The sequence below is a fragment of the Vigna umbellata genome, chromosome 9, assembly GCF_029865625.1.
Source record: "Vigna umbellata cultivar VRB3 chromosome 9, Vumbellata_1.0, whole genome shotgun sequence".
Lineage (NCBI taxonomy): Eukaryota > Viridiplantae > Streptophyta > Magnoliopsida > Fabales > Fabaceae > Vigna > Vigna umbellata.
In genome coordinates this window covers 5,503,667-5,522,495 of record NC_142173.1, presented here as the reverse complement: position 1 = coordinate 5,522,495, position 18,829 = coordinate 5,503,667, and the positions used below count along the sequence as shown (strand labels likewise).

General features: G+C 36.6%; 1 protein-coding gene across 1 annotated transcript in view; it reads right to left on the bottom strand.

The window, feature by feature from the left end:
* ABO6 (DEA(D/H)-box RNA helicase family protein) overlaps window positions 1-16,777 on the bottom strand; it is a 30,235-nt gene extending 13,458 nt beyond the window's left edge. Inside the window, exons 1-11 of the mRNA XM_088098458.1 lie at window positions 16,354-16,777; window positions 15,751-15,905; window positions 15,516-15,603; window positions 15,182-15,418; window positions 14,050-14,145; window positions 13,059-13,247; window positions 12,712-12,871; window positions 12,480-12,610; window positions 11,738-11,908; window positions 10,412-10,684; window positions 8,510-8,704 (exon numbers count right to left, since the gene is read on the bottom strand). Of these exons, the coding sequence (XP_087954584.1) occupies window positions 8,510-8,704; window positions 10,412-10,684; window positions 11,738-11,908; window positions 12,480-12,610; window positions 12,712-12,871; window positions 13,059-13,247; window positions 14,050-14,145; window positions 15,182-15,418; window positions 15,516-15,603; window positions 15,751-15,905; window positions 16,354-16,593 (1,935 nt within the window). The 5' untranslated portion in view covers window positions 16,594-16,777. The remainder of the gene's footprint in view (window positions 1-8,509; window positions 8,705-10,411; window positions 10,685-11,737; window positions 11,909-12,479; window positions 12,611-12,711; window positions 12,872-13,058; window positions 13,248-14,049; window positions 14,146-15,181; window positions 15,419-15,515; window positions 15,604-15,750; window positions 15,906-16,353) is intronic.
* Window positions 16,778-18,829: the final 2,052 nt, after the last annotated feature.

Here is an 18,829-nt window from a genome sequence, read left to right as displayed (position 1 = left end):
GGCTTACATCATACAGTCTAGGCCATTACATAATGTGAAAACAGATCGATAGTAAGACAGGAAAAGAAATCCTTCACAAAAACTACAAGACTATGAGGAAGAAAAAGCAAAACCTAAAAAGACAACTAAAAAGCAAGCCACTACAAATGTCTCAATACTAACCAGAAGACTTTTAAAAGATAAATTTCACACAATGGCAAAAACAAATAAACTTTCAGACTTTTGTTAAGATTTTCACATTAGATAGGAATATGGCTGTTAAGAATCAGAATAATAATTTTGTTCATTGTAATCATATAATCTTAATTCTAGAGGAAACAAAATATCCTCCATTCATGCATAATAAATGTAATGATCCTACTATATAACCTCATCCGTTGTGTATTCTGACACACGGTATTCAGTACAATGTCGTTGTGATCTATATTTCAGCAATGGCCATACGCTAATACTCCTTAAAAGACTTAGCCAATCTTTCTATCTTGAGCTAGCTTTCAAGAGCAAGTTAGGCTTGGTTCATTTCTAGTGGCTTCAATAAGACTTCTTCTTGAAGGCTCATATTTCCCTTACAAAATGAGATTTACACTCATTTATATATTATAATCAATCAGGTTATATCTTTAGTCAATATGGAATCTCCAACATACTGACTAGACATCTTGACCATGGAACAAAATATTTGTGGGTGATTTAATTGTAGCCAGATAGCAAGTAGCATGATAAGTCCAACAAACTTTACTAGGACAAGCTTTGATACCATCTAAGAAATAGACTTTAAGGGTAATTCAACCTCACAAATCCAGCTTGCAAAGTGAGGTTTTCACCCACTTATATAAACTATAGTTTGATTAGATTTGTAGTCAATGTGGGATCTTCAACACACCCTCTCACACCAAGTCCTAGACATCACAAACATGAAAATAAATAGTTATGGGTAGATTGATAGCAGCCTAATAGTAAGTGACATGATAAGTCCAATAAACTTTGCTAGGAAAGGTATTCGTACCATCTTAAAAAGTATATTTTAAACCTAACTCAACCACAAAATTTCAAAGTGAAGCATACACTCACTTATATATTATAATTTGGTCATATCTCTAGTTGATGCGTAATCTCCAACACTTTCCTCTATCTGTTTTAACTAAATTTCCTCTAAAGAGTGTTTGTGAATCTCATTATTCACCCTCATTGTCCAAGATGGCCCATAATTTCACTAATAAATGTGTCTTAAATTGTTGGTTAATCTGAAATTTGATCTTTACCAAAAAATATGCTTTTACAAACGAATTTTTCCTAGCTGGAATCTGATTTTCTGAATCACATCACGAAAAATTCTTCTTCTGGAGTTAATTGCACATACAGGAGTACTGACAGCTGTGTTAAGAAACCTCACTTGACATTTCTTCTTTTCTATGTTTTTCAGCAAACAATTTCTGATAGTATACATACAGCTTTTATTAGTTCACTTGAGATTGAAACTGGAAAATATATTTCTAGAGGGCTTAATTGATCCCTCTCACTATCTTCTATTTATAATAAAGAACTCATACAAAAGTACATGGAAGATTAAGGGACTTCCCTAGACACCTAGGTGTAGAACTAGGTACTACTATAGATACAACTCATAAAGACTAGCACACTACACCTTAAGCAGGCTTAATGATGATACATAGATGTAATTATTCTAACAAGTTCATTATATAAAATGTATTTGAACTCTTGGTAATTCGTCAGCTTAGCAGAGTTAGTTTGTTAGGAATCTAGGTAAGAATCCTAACTTTCTAACTCACTCACACACCTGAGTAAAACTCACAACAAGAAATGATAATGAATTGAACTGTATTCACATCAAAGAATCAAGAATAGAACTAGGAAAATCTAAGAGCTTAACCTCCTCCACCAGGTCTGAACAGGTCTACAAACTCAAAGGTAAAAACTGTCTACTTGTAACTACAAAAGAGGTCCTTTTTATAGACCTTTTCCCGCCCCCTTAACTGCTCAACAGTTAAGTACTCATCTTTATTTCTCTACTATCTTTCTCCTTTCATAAACCCTCCAGGTCCTAACATAGTTACTACCAGCCGTTGTTTTTTGGTAATAACAGTATCAATTCTCTATGTACTATAAACCCGCTCTTATAGTTTAGATTCAAAACTTCACTAGCAAACTTTTCAGTTTACTAAATTTCTCTCAACCTCTGTAAATCTCTGAATTTTAATGTAATCCAGTCCTGACACCATTTCCATGGATTTTGATCACCCCTTCACATCCTCAAATTAGACCTCTTAGGTCAGATCTATTGGCCTTGTGACATCTTTGATGTCTTCATCCAAGCATATTGATTGCTAACACTCATGGCAGTTTCAAGATAAGATCATTTTCAATCTAAAAGTGTAGTGTAAGTTCATCACTTATACTCTAAGTGTCACAACCCAAAAAGGCTTCTACTTTAGAGTCTAAATATAGCAAGGATTTTCTGCAGAGAGAAGATATATGGCCTGTGCGAAGAACATATCTAATCCCCTCCCAGCAACTGGAAGTTGTTGTCATATGTGGTTCAGATTATCTTGATGATCCTGTCACCTACGAGTCCATTGCAGGTGCTGCTGATTGCATGGCTATCACTCAGCAACAGCTAGGCTATGTAGTAAATAAGATCTACCAATTGATAGCACAGCCCTTAAACTCTTCGTCAAATGGATTCTTAGATATCTTCCTGGTATTACGCTTGCCCTCAGTCTTGCCTTGCAGCCTGCTTTAACTAGTCTTCCTCTCACTCTGCAAACATTTTGCCATGCTGATTGGGCCTCCCATGTTGATGACATAAGGTCCATTGGGTCTAGTCGCTTCTGCAAGGACCCCAAATTCAGCTTCCTACTCCGGCCATCTACCCATGACAATTGAAGCATTGTTGCTTTAAGCCATAATTCAGTTCTTCATTATCGGACCAAAAGCATGGAATTAGCCTTTTGTTTTTGTCTGATTAAAGGTTCTTAACAAGCCACTCATTCTTTCCTAAGTTCTTGCTCAGGAACAGACTGCTGCCATTCATACCGAGCCTTTGGCAAGCCTCAGTTTACTCCACTTTAAGACAAACTCGGGGTACTTAGATCTTCTCAGCTACCACCGAGTTTGAGGGGGAAAGAACATTTTAGGTAGAGCTTTCTATTAGTTCATTATGTACAATGTCCATGTCTCCTAGGTAGCTCAGCAGGGTTAGTTACTGCAAGGGTAGATGGGTCTAATGAAAATACAACTCAGCAGGAAGTAAGAAGGGACACAAGAAACAGAATAACTAACTTCAGGCTGGATGATTTTTATTGATCTTCAAATTTACAGTTAGGTTTATTAACCCCATTTCTTCACCCTCTCCTAACATCACTCTGCACTTTATTAACTTCCTCCACCAAAGGCTGTATTATTTTCACATAAGCAACATATAAACATTTACCAAGAAAAATATTAGATAACCAGGCTCCTAAAGGTAAATACAAAAGGGATGGAGCATCAGTAGCAGCACGAATACTACAAAAGTTAAAACAAAAGACTTAAGAGTGAAAAGAAATAATTCTTGAGGGCTTAATTGATCCCTCTCACAATCTTCTATTTATAAGAATAAATTGATACACAAATACATGATAAATAAGGTAACTCTAGACACAATATAATCATGATAAATAGGGTAATCCTAGACACAATATAATCATGATAAATAGGGTAATCCTAGACACAATATAATCATGATAAATAGGGTAATCCTAGACACAATATAATCATGATAAATAGGGTAACTCTTGACACACTATAATGATGATAAAATAGGATAAATATCCTAACACTCCCCCTCAAGCTGGAGCATACAAATTGTATACACCAAGCTTGGAACAAATAAACTCAATCCGAGGCCCCCTTAATGACTTAGTCAATACATCTGCGAGTTGATCGTTTGACCCAATAAACTCAGTACATATTTCTTTGGTCAACAACTTTTCACGAACAAAATGACAATCAATTTCTATATGTTTAGTCCTCTCGTGAAACACTGGATTTGATGCAATGTGGAGAGCAGCTTGATTGTCGCAATACATCTTCATAGTATGGATGTCACAAAATTTAAGCTCTTGAAGGAATTGTTTCACCCATATAAGTTCACATGTTAATGATGCCATTGCCCTATACTCGGCTTCCGCGGTTGATCGAGCTACTACATTCTGTTTCTTACTTTTCCATGAAATAATGTTTCCTCCCAGAAAAACACAATATCCTGTTGTAGACCGTCTATCAATAGGTGAACCTGCCCAATCTGCATCACAATACCCAGAGACATGAATGCTTCCTTTATCTTCATATAACAATCCTTGCCCGGGAGCCTTCTTTACATACCTTAGAATGCGAATGAGAGCATTCCAATGGTCAACACATGGAGCCTGCATGAACTGACTAACCACTCCAACTGCAAAGGATAGATCTGGCCTTGTAATAGTGAGATAAATCAGTTTGCCAACCAGCCTCCTATACCTCTCTGGATCGGAGAATAATTCACCTTCTTTTGTCCTTAATTTCTGGTTTGGGTCCATGGGACTGTCTACCGGTCTACAATCAATCATGCCTGTTTCTTGTAATATATCAAGAGCATACTTCCTTTGGGAGATTACAACTCCATCTTTTGATTGCGCTACTTCAATGCCTAAGAAGTATTTGAGACTTCCAAGATCCTTGGTTTGAAAATGTCTACACAAGTACTCTTTTAGTTGAGATATTCCAACAGCATCATTTCCTGTAATGACAATATCATCAACATATACTATTAAGTAAACACATTTCCCGAAAGAAGAATGACAATAAAAAACTGAATGGTCTGCTTCACTGCGTTTTAGCCCAAATTTTTGAACAATGGAGCTAAACTTTCCAAACCAAGCACGTGGGGATTGCTTGAGGCCATATAGAGATCGATGCAATTTGCATACCATACCAGACTCCCCCTGAGCAACAAACCCAGGAGGTTGCTCCATATAAACTTCTTCCTCAAGATCACCATGTAGGAAGGCATTCTTGATATCCAATTGATGAAGTGGCCAGTGACGAATGGCTGCCATGGCAAAGAAGAGACGAATAGTAGTCATCTTGGCAACAGGAGAGAAAGTGTCACAATAATCAAGACCATAAACCTGAGTGTAACCTTTTGCAACAAGCCGAGCTTTGAGCCGATCAATTTCACCATCAGGGCCAACTTTAACTGCATACACCCATCGACAACCAACCGCCTTTTTTCCTGGGGGAAGGGGCACCAGCTCCCAAGTATTACTGTGGTCAAGAGCCTGCATTTCTGCAATCATAGCTTGTCGCCATCCAGGATGATCAAGTGCTTCTTTCACATTCTTGGGTATAACAACAGAGGACACTGAGGATAAAAGAGAAAAATAGGAGGGCGACAATCGATGATAGCTTAGAAAATTATAAATGGGATGAGGGTTCCGAGTGGAACGAGTACCTTTTCTGAGGGCAATAGGCCATGCTGAATCATTTGCACCAGGAGGCGTGGGAGGAGGTGACGAGGGAGAAGAATCTGAAGTAGGAGATTCACCATTGTCTTGGGGAGGTGGACTATCCATTGAGGCCCTGTGTGGGATGATCTCAGTATGTGGAGAAACAGGTGTAGAAGGATTGTGATCAAGACTTGGAATGACAGAGACAGTGGAGCTATTCGACTCAGCCATTGGAATAGGAAGGACTTGCTGGAGGATAGAAACATCCTGAACAGATGGAGAGAAGTAAGGAGTCTGTTCAAAGAATGTGACATTGGCAGACATGTAATACTTCTTAGTTTCAGGAGAGTAACACCGATATCCTTTTTGAAGTCGAGAATAGCCTAAGAAGACACATTTGAGAGCGCGAGCGGAGAGTTTGTCTAGACCTGGAGACATGTCATGAACAAAACATACACAGCCAAACACTCGGGGAGATGTATGAAAGAGAGGATCATTAGGAAACAAAATGGAGAAAGGGACTTTATTATCAAGAGAGGAGGAGGGCATCCTATTAATAAGATAACATGCAGTTAAGATGGCATCCCCCAGTGATGGACAGGAATATGGGCACCAAGCAAAAGGGTACGAGCAGTTTCAACCAAGTGTCTATTTTTTCGTTCTGCTATACCATTTTGTTGTGGTGTATGAGGACAAGTAGACTGATGTAAGATACCATGGGAACTCAAGATGGCAGAAAAGGAGGATGAGAAATACTCTTTTGCATTATCAGTTCTTAATATTTTGATTACTTGACCAAATTGATTCTTGATTTCATTCAAAAAGGAGGTAAAGATAGCTAACAATTCAGAACGATTTTTCATAAGATAAACCCAAGTACATCTTGAATATTCATCAATAAAGGTAACAAAATATCTAAAACCAAAGGAGGAGATACGACTAGGTCCCCATATATCAGAATGGATGATGGAAAAACTAGAATTACATATTGATTGAGACCTTTTAGGAAAGGAAGATCTAACATGTTTTCCTAATTGACATGACTCACATTCTAAGGTTTGGAGACCACTAAGTTCAGGACACATCTTTTTTAATTTGGACAAATGAGGATGGCCAAGTCGATCATGTAGCACTTTAGGATTAGGAGCAGCAACACAAGACACCCTTGGACGAGATCCAAAATGGTATAATCCGCCAGCTTCATATCCTTCTCCAATCTGTCTCCCCGAACCACGCTCCTGTATAACAAAAGATTTATGATCAAAGGTTATTGAACAATTTAACATTTTAGTCAACTGGCTTAAGGAAATTAAATTAAAAGGACAATTAGGGACAAAAAGGACTGAGTTGAGATTGAGGGAGGGAGACAAAGAAACATGACCGACTCCTTTGGAAGAAGTTTTAGATCCATTTGCAAGGGTTATGAAATGAGGTTTTTCTCGAAAGGAAATAGATGAGAACAAAGAGGTATTACCAGAAATGTGATCAGAAGCACCTGAGTCAATTACCCATGAATTTTGACATTCCATAGATTGAGAAACGCAGGCTGTTGATGTATTGGGAGATTGAGATGGTTGTGCCAAGCTGTTAGACTTTAACCTTAAATACTCTTGATATTCATCCTCAGAAAACATAGAAGTGGAGGTTTCAGTTTTCGAAGTGGAAGTTTCAGTCTTCGAAATATTGGCGGTTTTGGAAGGGAAACCATGTAAGGAGTAGCAATTCTCTTGACTATGACCCATCCTTTTACAATATGTGCATTGAGTACGTCCCTGACCTCCTCCTCCTCCTCCTCTAGTGTCACGTCTTCCTCTTCCTCGTGTGGCAACCATGACAGATGGTTCCACTAGTTCATGCGTTTCTTGAGTTTGAGATACCGGGACACGCAGAAGGCGAGTGGTCAATGTTTCCATAGAGGGGACCTCATGACTAGTTAGAAGTTGATCTCTGAGATGATCAAAATCGGGATGTAGGGCACGAAGGATCAACACCATGTAAAATTTGTCTAGTTTCTTTTTTGATATCCTCTAATGGATCTACTTCCAAAAACATCCTAAGTTCTTCGACAGCAGATTGGGCTTCAGCCATGAACGACACCATATCATGGTCAGCCATTTTAAGAGATGCAAGCTTGTTCGTAGTGTCATAGAGACGTTGAATATCGTTGGCATAAATGCTTTGGGCTTTCTTCCAAAAGGAGTGACAAGTTTTGAAAGCCCTCAAAGATACAAGAAGTTTCGGTTCCACTGATTGCCATAACAGGGTACACAACTGGAAATCTGCTTGTTTCCACTGATCAGCTTTTTCAGTAGGCACATGGCTTCCATCTCGCTCAAGGTGGTCATAATGCCCTTGGCCAAGGAACCACATTGATAATTTTTTCCATTTAGCTTCTCGGAGGTAATTGATGGACTTCCAGAGAAGGAAAGAGTACTGCCAGACGCCATCTCTGAAGAAGACAAATAGTACTAGCGAGGAACAAGAAAACCCTAAGGGTTTAGACGAAGGAAACTGTGACAGTGATGGACGACGGTGGTCGGCAACGGCGACGGTGGCCGGCGGCGGCGACGGTGGCCGGCGGTTGACGGTGGCCGACGGCGGGCAGCGGCGGGCGACGAAGAACTGTGGCGCCGGACAGATATATATTACGAGACAGAAACCAGAGCGGGATCGACCCGCTCTGATACCAACTTAAGAGTGAAAAGAAATAATTCTTGAGGGCTTAATTGATCCCTCTCACAATCTTCTATTTATAAGAATAAATTGATACACAAATACATGATAAATAAGGTAACTCTAGACACAATATAATCATGATAAATAGGGTAATCCTAGACACAATATAATCATGATAAATAGGGTAATCCTAGACACAATATAATCATGATAAATAGGATAATCCTAGACACAATATAATCATGATAAATAGGGTAACTCTTGACACACTATAATGATGATAAAATAGGATAAATATCCTAACAAAAAGCAACAACAGTGAATACTCAAGAGATGTAGATACTTGCCTGACGTGCAGATGCTTGTGATATCCAAGAAGGTAGAAGACAAGGTGTGTTATTCAAAGCATCATATGTGGTCTCTTTTGCTTTTCCACAATCGACCACAAAAACTATGTCATTGATTGTTATACTTGCCTCAGCCATATTTGTAGCAAGTATTACTTTCCTTATATTTGGAGGTGGTTTCTCAAATATGAGTTTCTACAAAGAATACATAATGCAGGATTTTAAATAATTTAACTCTAGACGTGACAGAATGAAATCAACAGGGAAAAAGGATACTCAATTATCAGTAAAATGCACTTACAAACAGAACATGAGATAAATATTCTATTATCATCATAAACCTCAGTACTATCTACCATCAATTAATTTATCATCAATTTGATTGATTCTATATTTATGTTAATGGTATAAAATAGAGTAACTGAATATTCCGTCATTATATTCTCTTCCCAATAAATTGAATGCTTCAGTTGTAATTTAAACACACAGAATTCATCATATAACTTTTCAGTTTCTCTCTTCCAACAATAAGAAAAAAGTACATGAAAACAGATAACTTTATAAATAAGAGAGCAAGAAAAATGAATTGCAAATTAATGACAGGGTCTAAGAAGGCATTCCCAGAAACATACATTACAAGACTTGTTTTTGAACCCAGAAATTCTAATAATGTGATATGCCTATCATATAACAAGATACAAAATGATAAGTGGATCCCTATTCATTTATGTTTGCTGTTTTCTTCCTGTCAAGCCTCCTCCTAATCTACTTTCTCTTTTTTCCTTAATACAATTTATTATCTATCCAAAAACTGTTAGAATAATGAGAGCTGAATAAGGGCAGTTGACAGTCAATTAGTCCATAGTGTTAGAATGGTTATAGAAAACGGGACACTAGATTAGAGTGGGTTTGATACTTATGCATGAAGAGAGAAATCATTTCTGAAGGGCAAATGAGAAATGCCTGGAGAAGAGATTAATATTGTTTGCTGTATACATTTTTCGTTCAATCAATGATATCATTCTTCCCTAACAACATGGTAGTCAAAATCACAATCCAGAATGTAAGATCGTAAGAGTCTATGATATTCTACTCCGTCTCCTATCTCGCTTCAGTTAAAACTCGAGATCTTCACAAATTGTAGTGGATTGCCGTTGTAAATCGCAACTTGTGTAGGACTGGCAATTCTCACAATGCACTCCCTCCCAGTGGCGAGGGAGAAGCTGACAGAGCTCACGGCAGTGCTTCTCTTGACAACAGTGCTTCTATCGGCAACGCGCCTCTCTTGACAATAGCGCCTCTATTGGCGGCACCTCGCAGCAGTGACTCTCATGGCATCAACTTGCCTGTCAATGGCAGCCTTGACACTGGCCTTGCTGTGAAACTCTTCGTGAGGGATGGTGGGAAACAGCTCTAGGGTTTTTCTTAATGGGTTGAAATTGTTTTCTAACCTAAAAAGTGCCCATTTAAGCCCAATTACTTAAAACTGTTACTGCACCCAAAGAATAACACAAAAAAAGGTGCCTCTAGAAACAGCCCTTGTTGCACTGGGAAAAAAATGACTCTGTTAAAACTGGCGTGCACTGATAAAATAAAAGAGTGACTCCCTCCCTTTTATAACTGGGAAAAACTTCCTCAACGTGACTCCCTCTCTTCCCTCAAGTGAAACGCCTGCTCTCCCTTCATTAAAATGTGTTTAGACTACCGCTCTTCCATCTTCAAATTACACAAATTTTCACTTTTTTTTCAGCTATTTAATGTTGATGTAATATTTTATTTTCTATATTATAAAATTCAGTTATAAATTGAGTGGCATAAAATGATTTTTTGTGTGAATATAAATCATGAGTAAATGGAGATGTAATAGCAAACCCAAAGGATCCAACAAAGGAAATAATCAACCTGTTCTGAAGTTGCCATTGAACCATGACATGTTAGAAGTAGAATCCTATTGGGATCTCCTAAAAGAGGATGTGCTTTAAGTTGATCTCTTAGAGAACTTATATCCTCCCATCCGGTCATAAACACTAAGACAGCACCTGGACGTTCCTTACGACATATATGGCATAGAACAGCCTCAATGAGATTGAACCCTATGCAGTCAGGTGCCCAAGATGCCACTGAATCACGTGCCCTGGAGCTGTAGTTCTCAAAGCTTGATTTTGAAAGAGCATCCTGTTCAACAGTATGAAAATCAAAAGTTAATTTTTTCAACATAATTCAGTTTCAGTTTCTAAGACAAACAAAGAACGTCTTGCATAAAAGTCACCACTTAGTGTTGGAAATAGGACAATCAATGTTTGTTATTTTCCTGGTAGTTAACCACGTTCAATGTATCTTATAAAGTTGTGATAATTTAATTGTTCTCTTGAAAATAGCTGAAGCTATTTATCACCTATGTAACCCTTTTGATTATAAATAGATCAATATACTGCGTGGAAAGTCAATCTCAGGCCAATAAAAAAGAACATCTACATTATTTTGGGCAACACAGAAGTTAAACATAGATGCAATTGAAAATATAAACACTCTATGTCATCACTGTTGTGATAAAAAATATTGGTGGGAAGATTGAGAATAAAATTTTGTTTCGGCAGCAAAATAAGCAATAATTGGGAATCTTGTTAATAGGATATTAAGTGTATTACTAGAAAATGTAAGAAGTTGAAGTTATTAGAAGGTTCAAGAGATCTCTTTGTAATTATTACTTTAGGGTTAGAATTGGCTAGGTATAGAGGCTAATGTACTATTTAAAATAAACCAACTGAATAAAAATCCTCTTTCTTTCAGATTAATCCTTTCAAGTGGGAGGATATACAATATCTTTCTATCTTCCTTAATCTTTATTCGATTTTTCCATCTCCTTCCCAGCCGCCCAATGCATTGAAATATAGATGAGGAAACGAAACCAGAATGAAGAGAATGGTAACTTTGCTATCACATTAATAAGTTAAGAAGAGAATGGTGACTATTATATCACATCAATAAGTTAAATGTACAAGAGAATGAAAACATCCCAACCCAAACCACTCATTTGTTGTTGACCGACATGGTAATAGGATCTAATATCAATTGAATGTCTACTAAACATTTTCCAGTACATTTTCAGACTAAACATTTCTATCTTCCAAGATTGCACAAACGCACAGAAAAATCATGAAGAGAGTTTCTTAAGCATCAATTGAACTTATACATATTAAAGGCCAAATGTTTAAGGTTGCAGCACACCTCAACAAGAGAAGTGATCTGATTTTTCCTCTTCCGTGGTGCCAATTGCTTTTGTGTTTTCCACAGTTTCTCTTGACCATAATCATCAATTTGGTTGAAGGAAGTCAACTTGTATCCAGTCATTTCCAACACATCTTCTAAAAAGTGAGCTCTAACAGGATAGGTGAAACCCTGGGCAATGAAAACAAAACAATTGAAACGACCTCGTTCTATGAACAAATATTACAAAAAACAGAAAAAAAAAAAAAAACTCACAATAAAAGAGCATCATGTATTGCATGAAATGGTTGACTCATTGCAAGTATATTATTTAGTATCTAATAAACTTAACAAATACATTTTCAGCAATTTGTTTCTTTTTTTCCTTTTCTTTCATCAATTATCATCAGAGAAACTGGAGTCATAGAAGCTAGAAAACATTGTTAAAAGGAAAAGGAACTACAGAAACCTTACTGAATGCAACCTATTTGATTATTCTAGTGATTTACTTCATTCTTCTTATATAGCAGCTTAAAAAATGTCTTAAATGCATTAAAGATCAAGCACAAATTTGAACATACAAACTGCATGTGCACACTCATCCACCCAATCACTACCGTACCATGCCTAGCATACAACAATGTGAATGTCAACATTACTAAACATTTAATTGCCTATACACGAGCTTCTATCATTTGGAGTAATTGAAGTTCAACTGCCAACACAAATAAAAGCTCAACTACAAACTAGTGGATCATCTTACCGGAATCCGAAATGTAGGAGCACCTCCAAAATAATTTGAAAACAGCTCAGCATTCAAGGTGGCACTCATTAAAACCAACCTTAAATCCCTACGCCGTGGAAGCAGATCCTTTAGCACAATCAATAAGAAGTCTGAGACAAACACAAACCAACCACCAAAAGCATAAGTCTTCTTAAATACTTCTTTGGCATTATATCATTAACTGATATTAGATTGTCAGTCAGGAAACTACCTTCATTCATGCCTCTTTCATGAATTTCATCGACAAAAACATGGGTTATACCATTCAGATTACGATCACTCAGCAACCTTCTAAGTAATATACCACTGGTGCAAAATAGAAGATGGGTGTTTTTCCCTTTCATTCCTTCTAATCGAACTTTGAAGCCCACCTATCAAAAAACCTCTGTTGTGGTATAGCAGCAAGAACAAAGATATTCCCAATTTTAAAATCCCATTCAAAAGCAAAAAGAGTAGTTTATGAATCTTATATTTTCTTCATAATAAATGTGCATCTAAGTTTTCTTTACAATTACATGTATCTGAGTTTTGGTTCATTTCCAGAAAAGCAGAGCTTACTGTTTCACCAAGAGGCTCTCCACGCTCGGCTGACACTCTCTCCGACACTGCCATGGCTGATATCCTTCGAGGCTGGGTGCAAATAATGTTACAAAATGCTCCACGGCCAGACTCTATCTGTGATTCTAATACATATTGAGGAATTTGAGTGGTTTTACCACAGCCAGTCTCTCCAGATATAACTATCACCTAGATTATTATTCATCAAATAAGGTATCAATTATGAATACGTAACCTCAACTGAATTCATACATTCAGTTCATTCATAGTTAAAACCATAGACAGTGATAACATGTTTGATCTGAAAATTACTAGATCGGATTGAATAAGGACAGGTTGAATTTCACTGAGTAAAATTCAATAAAATGGCATAATTATAAGGTTGTAGAGCTGTTAAAACCAACCTACTGCTCATCTCAAGCCTTCCCATCATTTTGAAAAATTATATTGAGTGCATAGCATCTATTAATTTTAAGTCAGATAAAAATACCAACCTAATCATTCAAGCAAAAGGACAAAGGAAAGATTATAAATCAATTTAAAAAAATGTTCTATAAAGGGCATGAAAAGACCAATAAAACAAATTTAAATACCAAAAAAGAAAAATGTGATCTAATTTTGATATGCCTTTCATTGCAAATTTTTCCACAGGGTGTAGTGCTGATTTCAAGGACCTATTAGTGTATTTTAAGTGTTGGTTCAGTCCAATTCAGCTTAAGTTTACCTACTTTTCAGCTGCAGGTAATGCCTGTATGGTAGACAAAGATCTAATTGATCTAGATTTTAGATCATTAAAATCTAACTAAAATACTAAGTGTCAAAGTCCAGTTTCAATCTTCAGTTCTTATCTGTTTATTTTTTATAATGATGTCCTAAAAACCTTGTGGGATTATGGATAGTCCATACAGTGTTTGGTTTTCAAAGTTCAGAGTACTAAAGATGTGATAGCTAACCTGGCACATATATAATGAAACACAATTAGCAAGCATACCTGATTGTGTGCTATAGCTTGAAGTAAACCTTGCTTTTCCATAAATGATGGTAGAGACTTCCGGAACTCCAACATTTTCCTGCCTTCAGGTGATTCCTGTACTCAAAAAAGTACAATATATATAGTTTAAAGCTAAAAGTAGGCAAATTATTTCAAGAACCTTCTGCTTCATTAAAAAGAATAAAAAGAAAAAACCATAAGTAAAATAAATTGAAGTTTTGAGAATCTCAATTCACTAAAAAATGTTTGTTGGCTTAAAATATAGGGATAATGTAAGAAGCCCATTATGCAGACTAGATAAAACTTACAGAAACCACATGCCATACTCCTATACCAAGAGTCAGCATAGCTCTATGCAACACTACAAGCTTGTATCTTGACTCTGTGTGTGCATCTATACACAACCATTTTAACTATCTGGCTCTAGAGTGCTTAATGGCATGAAAATATCTTATGTTCATAGAAGTAGTGCATTTTAAAAACAACAAAAATATGATTATTTGTTTGTAAAATAGCTAAAGTAAAACTTGCGTATCAGCAACCAACTCCAAACTTCATTTGCAAGCTTTTATTACGAACATGCAAATATCTGATTGGTCAGCCTTCAGATAAATCATGAATATTCAAATTTGTATAGCAATTAATACTAAGTTCTTCCATTTGTCAACACACAAGCTTGCAAGCCAGGAAGACAGCAGCAATAGTATCATTTATGACCAAGTAACCAATTTTATTATCAGAAAAATAAAAGGAAAGTTGTTCCGTTTTCCAATACAACAAAACAAAGGAAGACAAATAACTTGCTACAGAAAGGACTGTACAACAAAAAACATAACAGTGGTTGTTGGCCAAGCTAAAAAATTAGAACCTAGTCTCGTGGTACCATTTAATCTTCAGTGTGAGTAATTGTGTATAAGATATAATCTATGCAAGGACAAACACATATTTTCATTATAAGTTAGAAAAACCACACAAACAAACTAATAATTTCGGTATGAAATTAGAGCAGAAAAGAAAATTAACAAATTACAAAAGTAAACCCAACAGACACAGACTCTTAATTTGTGACTAATTCATGCATGTGTGATACCAAACAAAATCTAACAGGAAAATTCAAGAAATCAAACAAAACCTGCCAAGCTCTTTGCATATTGCGCATCCTCAAACTCCTCTTTTGGAGAACCTTTTCCATGACAGATTCATCCACCAAAGAATCATCATTTTCGTCAATGTCTATTTCTTTAACTTGATTGGTGGAGTTCCCATCATCCAGGCTGTCAGTTGTCTTTGCAGAATTTAACTGAAGTCTATCAAGGTACTCCTGCAGCAAACCCTCAACCCTCCTTTGCAAGCTTAGTGGAATCACCACCTGTGACAACGGAATGTAGGAGATTATTTTTCTAGGATACAACCAATCCTAGTACAAATTGAAGTTTTCTACCCACCAGTTGTGGCAAAGTTATTACCTCTCTTTGTGGACGTTTGTCATCCAAATCTGGACGGTAGTTGGGAAGAGGTACCTTGCTTGCAACGACCACTTTTCCAAACAACTCACTGTGCATTATGATAACCAACACGAATAAATGATTGAAAACAGAAAGACGCAGATTCTTTAAAAAGTCTGAATATCTCTTAAAGTCAGTGAGTCTTTATTTTTTTTCTCTCATTTCACAAAGCATGAATTAATGTGTATTATTTTACCTGTATAGCCCCATTCTTTTGGCAAGGTTAGCTATCTGTTCATAGTCCCTCCTATCTTTTTTATCTCTTGATACAATCTCCTGGTCCTTTTCGCTGCGTAACAGCATGCTGAGTTTCCATTTCCACTCGTCTACATTGGCCACCGTAGACGATACCTACAATAACCATTACATTTTCTCAGAAATAGTAGCCCTGTACCAAAGCAGACCATGATTTTCAGAACCTACTGAGTACAAAAAAGTAGATTCCATTTTGTCCAAATTGAACCTTAATCAAATTCCATCTTCGATTGAAAAACCTCAGCATTTGTAACAAAAGTATTTGTTTTTACAGAACTGCAATTGTAGAAAACATATTCATAACCAGTTCATAGGTATTAAAATATATTTAACTTCATCTGTATTATTTTTCAATTTAATCATTGCAATCAAAACATACTAACATAACCAGACAAAGAGAACTTCAAATACCTAAACAAAAATAAAATCACTTTCACCAAAACGACACGTGAAACATCTAAGCATATGAGATAAACAATAAAATTTGAAAGAAAAAACAGAGAGAGAGAGAGAGAGAGAGAGAGAGAAGAAGAAGAAGAAGAACCTGCTGGTTCTCAAAGTCACCGTCGTATTCATCATCGGAAAACTGTTCGAGGGAATAGTAGCTGGAGAAGAGGCGCGTGGTGGCGACGGCATTCGCATTTCGTATGGAAGAAGGGAAAACCTTGAAGAGTGGCGTTGAAGTTGGAGAAGAAGAAGCGACGCAGTGACACGTGAGGTGATGAAGTTGAAGGGACTTGGCACGTGCTATAAGCAGAGACACTGCAAACTTTGAACTGCGCATCGTTGCAGAGGCATTGCGGTGTTGCTTTGATGGTGTCGCAATGGAGTTTGAAATGCGAAGAGATTCGTCCGGTAGGTCTCTATCAACCCGACCCGTTTTAAGTTTTGGGTTGTTTTAGGGTTGGGTCGGACTACCCGAGCGTGAATATATAGAATGAAAAAGGGGTATGCATAGGTTTTTTTTAATAATTTTCGAGGTATAATTGTCTTAAATAAATTTGGTATTATTTTTTGTCTCAATTATGTCTATGTTTATATAAAATTCAATCAATTGGAACCTTGTCGTTAATTGGGATAGACGACGTTAAAATTTCTATCTTGTAACATGTTGTCTACGTAAATGTTAAGCATGTGACAGAGAAAGCTCGTATAACGTGGTTGTGTAATTTAGGAATGAAAAAGAATTGGGATTTCATAAAATCCCTAAAGTCAAAGATGAAAATCCTTAAATGAAAAGGGTGTGTAAGGTCATCGAGCTTGTATTTTTGCGACGCGGGGGGTGAACGTACTTGTTCTTCTTTAAAGAGGATGTCGAAAGATCATTCTTATTGTTCGTTGAAGGACCATTCTTATGTGTTTATGACTGAGTAATTGAATTTTGGTTATGGAATCAGAACACGTTCTTGGGTTGATTTCGAGCATGAAGTTCTATTGTGATCTAGTTCCTTAGAAAGGCCACATCTTTTAAGTAACACACCCTTCCTCATTCTTGTATCGTCCTTCATTAACTCTCATTGATGCAACCTTCTTTTCTTCATTCATCTCCCTGGTAATATTTTTTTGGTGGAGGGAAGACATTAGCATATGTGGTAATCTCCCACATGTTGTTACCATTTATTGGATACACAATTGAGGAGTATATTTCTTCATATATTGACTTCCTAAACCAACAAGGTATGAAGTCCTATGCATCTAAATTGAGAAATTTCATAGCCAAGGAATGACAACATGGAATGCTAGTGATAGTCCATTTCCTGCATGTACACAAAAATTGGTCTATATTGACTACAAACTTGTTCCCAGCTTGGGACACATGATGAACTTTAAAGAGCTTGTTTGCTTACCAATTGTAAAGACAAAAGACCTGATAATTAATAATGAAAAACTTGACATTTTAACACAAATCATAAATAATAATAAATTAAGGTTACCTAGGAATCAATATTTAGTTAATTGGGACTCCTTATTAAGTCTAGTCTTGATTTTAGGACAAATGACCCCAGAAAATGATTGTATTTTCGTCATGTTTGTTGCCCATCTCTTCATCGGGTAAAGCCGAATCTCCTCTAACATGATTATGATTAGCTTAGACCTTATATGCACCATTACACTGTTGAATGTCTTTGACATGTTCTTTACCAAAGTATCACATTGAGATATGGTGGTAAACCTTGGTCGTGACCAATATCTACATTGGAATAGGTTAAGAAATATTAAGCAGGTACAAGTACAGGTTAACAAACATCCAAGTTTTCCACTCTCTAGCCAACTGAACTAAGCATGTACAACTAAATCATTATAGCATTAATCTTGGGAAACCATTAAACAATAAAACTAAATCATTACAGCAGACACAACATTTTGAAAAGGTATTAAAGAAAACCAAACCTAGGAGGAATTTTGATCAAGTATTTAAAAGTGTCATCGTTGAGCTCTTTTATCTTTCTCATTTCTATTTCCCATGTTTGTGGGTGGGTTGTTGTAGTTGCTCTCCACATCAAACGCTTTAGATGCTTTCCAAAGAACTTTTTTCTGAAATTTGCATAGGTGCCTAACATAGTATCGTTCATCAACTATAGGAACCACTTCTTGTATAGCTTGAAGTAGTCCATGTTATTTTAAACTATAATAGTGTGGTTAGAGGTTTGATTTCGATATTAATGTAAATGAACATAATGGGGTGAAAAGTCATTGGAATTGCCTTTTGTTGGTCTAAGATGAATTTAAATGATGAACATACTCGTGCCCCACCGAGGTCTTCAACCAGAAGTTCCAAAATCCATCTTCATGTATCCTTGTTCTCTACTTCCACCACGACATATGCAACATGCATTTGGTCGTTCACGTCTCTACCAACAGAACTTAACAATTCACCACCATATTTTCCTTTCAAGAAAGCACCATCCAGCCTAATAATTGGCTTGCATGAGACAAAACTAACCTTGCATGCCTTGAGACATGCATAAAACCTCTTTGAAATTGGTCTACTATCACCTTGTTGTTGACATTCACCACCA